General features: G+C 46.3%; 1 protein-coding gene across 1 annotated transcript in view; it reads left to right on the forward strand.

The window, feature by feature from the left end:
- The first annotated feature begins 2,569 nt into the window (after positions 1-2,569).
- LOC135216039 (26S proteasome non-ATPase regulatory subunit 10-like) overlaps positions 2,570-5,030 on the forward strand; it is a 30,456-nt gene continuing 27,995 nt past the window's right edge. The window contains exon 1 of the mRNA XM_064250985.1: positions 2,570-2,908. Within this exon, the coding sequence (XP_064107055.1) occupies positions 2,789-2,908 (120 nt within the window). The 5' untranslated portion in view covers positions 2,570-2,788. The remainder of the gene's footprint in view (positions 2,909-5,030) is intronic.

Below are 5,030 nucleotides of genomic sequence, written 5' to 3' on the forward strand. Positions count from 1 at the left end.
AAATAATTCATTCCACCTGGGCATCGACTATAAGGACCTGGCGAAGGAACAAGCTGCAGACCCTGAAACACCAGCTTACCGCACGGCACTCACCGCACTGAAGGACATGCCATTAGGAGAGCAGGGAACAACACTTCTCTGCAACACCAGCATAGGCCGCAAGCCCCCTGATATCCGCATCATGAAGGAAGCAGGTATTCAACATCATCCACAACCTCTCCCATCAATCTGGACATACAACAACGCTCCTGATGACCAAAAGGTTCGTGTGGCATGGGATAAAAAAGGAAGTGCGGAGATGGGCATGGAACTGCATACCTTGCCAAACAAGCAAGATCACCTGGCACACGGAATCAAGCATCAGAGACTTCCCTCAACCACGAAGACGGTTCAGGCACATTTTCGTGGATGTCGTAGGATCTCTACCACAATTGGGGGCCGCCAGATACCTCCTAACAGTCATAGACCGATCTACAAGATGGCGAGAAGCAACCCCGATGGCAGAAGCATTGACAAGCACCTGCACAGAAACCCTACTATCAAGTTGGATAAGCCGTTTCGGTGTGCCAGACGACATAACTACGGACAAGGGCTCAGCATTCCTGTAAAAATTCTGGGTCTCCCTGGTACGCCTGATGGGTACAACACTCCACAGCATGACGGCATACAACCCCGTGGCCAATGGAATGGAGGAAAGGGCCCACCATTTGTTAAAAGCGGCACTGATGGCCCAGTGTACCAACGAAAATTGGAAGGCGCAGCTGCCCTGGGTCCTACTAGGACTTCAAACAACACCAAAAGTAAATGGTGAAGAATCTCCTGCAGAAAAAGTCTACGGGGAAGCACTGGCAGTACCGGGTGAATTCTTCCTTGCAGAACCAGACGACCGAGATACACCCCTTAAAAGACTGGGAAACAGCAAAGGCGTTCGCACCCTGCCGGAAGACTTTTATGGATAGGACACATAACGGCTGAACAGAATGCCTAGGAACCTGCACATGTCTTCCTGAGAGACGACACCCGCCATCCTCCCCTGTCCAGATCATAAAGAGGCCCACACTGTGTCATCACAAGAAACTCCAAGGCCTACCTCGTCGACATCCATGGGCAGGAAAACTGGGTATCCGTCGACAGATTAAAGCCAGCCTTACTGATGGATAACAAAACCCGAGAGGAGATTGGCAGACGTCCAAGAATTCACCCACAAAATAAGACCTCAAGCGAATAAACTGACATCCGGAGACGTGGTCGAGGTCATCCCAGGGGCCAGATGAAGGACGACATCCTGGCAGGCCCACCATACGACTCAATAGTCAAGACCACCCCACAACCACAAATATCAAGAACTCGGGGACGGCTCCTGATACCAGAAAGATATCGTGATTAACCGTACAAATCTTCCAATTATTCATTATTAATTATGCATTATTTAATTATTCATTATTATTAATAATTGTCTTAGGGGGAGTACTTGTAAAGACCTTCTTTACCCACTAATCACGATCTTGTATCTCATCTAGATTGTAAAGACCTTTGTAAAGACCTTTTCCCACTAATCACGATCTTGTATCTCATCTAGCTAAGCAGCCAGAATCACATGTAGTATATGTTTGTACGTAGAATTTCCTGACCTTTCCACCGATATATAATATTCAATGTATGTCCATTATGTCTTTTGTTTTCATTTTATTAACGGCTAAGAAACAAATTCTTCTCTGTCTGTGTGTGGGTCGCGAGACTCAGGGGTTGGGCACTCCGTTTCCGTCCGCACACTGCTATTTATTCCGCGTGCCCAGGTAATAAATCGGTATTACAGGCTCCTCTAGGAGCAAGAGCCCGTGCTGGCATAAGGCCAGCTAAATCTAAAACAACATAATAAATCAGTCAGTACTCAGTTCTGTCTCATTGTGACCTTACAACCTCTCTCATATCGATATATTCCCATTGTCTCTTTCCTAACCTTTTCTTCATATTCTTCATACTGAAGGCACCAAGGTATACACAGCAAGTTGAGCTTTAAGATATAAAGTAGGGACCTCTAAATGCCACTCAGGGGATTTAAGATATAAAGTAGGAACCTCTTCCTGCCACTCAGGGAACACGAAGAATAAATTATTCTGTCTTAATCATACACTTGAGAGTGTTGGAAACAGGCTGCTATATGAGATTACCATAGACCAATATGAGAATAAGGAAAACCATTGGATTATGCAAATAAAAGACTAGCAGGTACCAAAAAGAGTTAAACATAAATTTAAGTAAGATTGAATCAATTAATGATGAGCCATTAAAAGATTATGATAAATGACTGGGACAAAAAAGCATGGTGTAACAATGCTGATCAATAGGGGTAGATTAGGGTCACTAGAATTAAATTATAGGAATAGATTAAGAGGGGAAGATACAAAATGTTTAAATGTTTGTGATGTGAAGAAATAACTGAAAATTTTGAAAATTTCTTACTCCATTGCCAGCATACAGTGACAAAAATTAGACATATTTGTGCAATAACCATAAAAAGAAAACAAAGAGGAATCGATAACTAACATCTTCCTATTTCAGATCTATCTAAGAAGAAATTAGGAATAGGAAAGAATTTATAAAAGCTGTATGGTACTACGGAGAAAATAAACTTATACACAAACAAAGGAAGAATACAAAGAGCAAGGGAGCCGTTTCTAGGACAGGTAGCGCCTACTACTACTGCTGCTGCTGCTGTAAACAGTAAACTTCAATTGTCATACTTCATACTTGGTAGTGAATTTTTCAAACTGTCCCGAGTCCCGAAATGCACTTAGTATATGACGATAATACGTTCAACATCCATGAGGCTTGCCGTTTGGGGAAATATGAAGAAGTCAAAACGAGAATACTGAGTAACAATCGCCTACTTACCACCAAAGATGACGTAAGTAGCTTTACTACCTACTAGGCTAGGTACAAGGTAGGTAGCCTAATAGGATGCTAGGCGTGTAAGGACAACGCTTTTTCTTCTATATTTTGAGGCACAGGATATTGGTAAGGCAGCCGTATCCCGATCGCGGTAGATATTGGTACGGCAGTGAATTGCACATGCGTCAATTTCAGACTTCCTGCCGTACAAATACCGAACATGGTGTGGTGGGGGTACGGAAGATTCTGTCAATGGTGCCGTATTGCGCTCTTGACTTGCTGTAGGTACGGCAGTTAGCTGTATCCGTTTACCAGTTTGCAAATCTTACTGTATTATGTGACCAGAGTTCGGCTTTTAGGCGGGACAGTCCCGGTTTTTGAACATCTGTCCCCCCTCATTTTAGTTAGCAAAATGTCCCCCCCCCCTTTTTTTTGTTTTGTTTTGCTTTTGTGAATTTTGTCCCGCTTTTTTGTGCTACAAAAACAAAACTATCCCAATTTTAATGGAATAGCCTAGTGCTGAAATTTTGTTTAATTTTGGCATTTCACTACCTAGCTGGTAAATTCTATCGTCTTCTCCTACAGCTGCAATACCCAATGAAGTGAATTACTATAAGAATATTGTAAAGTGCATAAAGGCGGCCCTTTGCAACTGCCGATGTCTGGCAGAATAAAGGGCCGAGAAAGTCATCAAAGTTATATATACCTAATCCTATTTGAATCTCCTCTTCGGAGTTCTTTTCAGGGCCGATTCGATCGTTTGTGACCTACGAATATACAATTTTTGAAAGTTTGAGTCTTCATAGATGTCTATGGTTTTTTCAGCTCGTTAAAGCCTGAAAACAATCAGTTGTTCCGATACGTAATACAAACCCTCGGTCTTTAACAATAGGAAGTAGCTAGCGCAGCTGGAACGGTCGTAAGCTTCGAACAAGGGAGAACGGTAGTTAACTGCTTGTCTGATGTGGGAGGTAAACAAATCACTTTTGCTTTCTCGGCCGTGTGGGAAGGACGTGTTCGTCATCGCTCTGCCCGCTTTGTCGTTTGCTTTGAGTTTGGAGTATTTGCCTCTCTTTCTGTATAATCAGGAGTTGACTGTAAGTACTTTTACAATTCTTATTGATCTTGCAATGAGTGAATTGAAGAAATGGAGATATCGCCGCGCCCTCCAGTCGCCCGTAGAGTGTGTCCGGGCTGGAGGGGCGTAGATGTGGAGGTTTTAGGTCATTTGTTGACGTGGACCCCCACGAGGTTTGTACTCGTTGTCGGGGGCGAGAGTGCTCCCGCAACGAGCCCTGTGTCACATGTATGAATTGGTCCGAGGCGCAGTGGGTGCTGTACGAGGGCAGGAAGAGACTTAGGCCGCCAAGAAGTCATCGGAAAGTCCAGTGACTCCTTTGGTAACGGACACTTCGTCCTCTTTCCTGCCCCCCGGCCAGCCCCCACGTTCGCGCCTTCCCCCTGGGGTGTAGCGGAGTCCTTTTCCTCTCTCGATCCGTCGAGTGTGGATGAGGGCGCCCGCTACCCGGACGTACAGCTGTACTCGGGGTCTTCCGTCCGCTCTGGGGGGGGTGTTTTTCTCCCCCCAGGCGCGAGGAAGCCCTCCAACTAACCCGACTGTTGCTTCCGCAGGTGTGGCCATCAGCGAAGGACGACTGGACAGGTGTGGGAGTCGCTGGGACTGCAGGGAGTGCCCAGCATCCAGGGTTGCTTTCAACGGTTGGCGGGGTCGGCAGTGGTCACTCATGGTGCGGTGACCACTACTACTACCACAGTGACACACCAGCATATGAGATGCCACCGCATCTGGTGTATACGCCCCATATAATGTCGGTGACACCCACGCGGCTATACAAAAACCCATTGCTGCCTGTGCCAAAGAGGACGGTGCCACCACCACCTGGATTCTTTGCTTTGCCGACCCCGGACTTCCGCTGCCCAAAGAGTACCCCCCTGGAACCTTGCCGCCAGTGCCACGGATGACGTGACTGCCGACAGGACGCCTGGCTCTCCCGTGGTACCTGCCGTGCCTGCCGTACCTGTTGCCGGTTCCAGCTACTCTTTCCTTTTCAGATCGGCATTCTCTTTCAGATGTTCCTGCCGTTTCCTGCTGTTCCCGGACCTGTTCCTGTTGTTCC

Source organism: Macrobrachium nipponense, chromosome 6 (genome assembly GCF_015104395.2).
Source record: "Macrobrachium nipponense isolate FS-2020 chromosome 6, ASM1510439v2, whole genome shotgun sequence".
In the NCBI taxonomy this organism is placed as follows: domain Eukaryota; kingdom Metazoa; phylum Arthropoda; class Malacostraca; order Decapoda; family Palaemonidae; genus Macrobrachium; species Macrobrachium nipponense.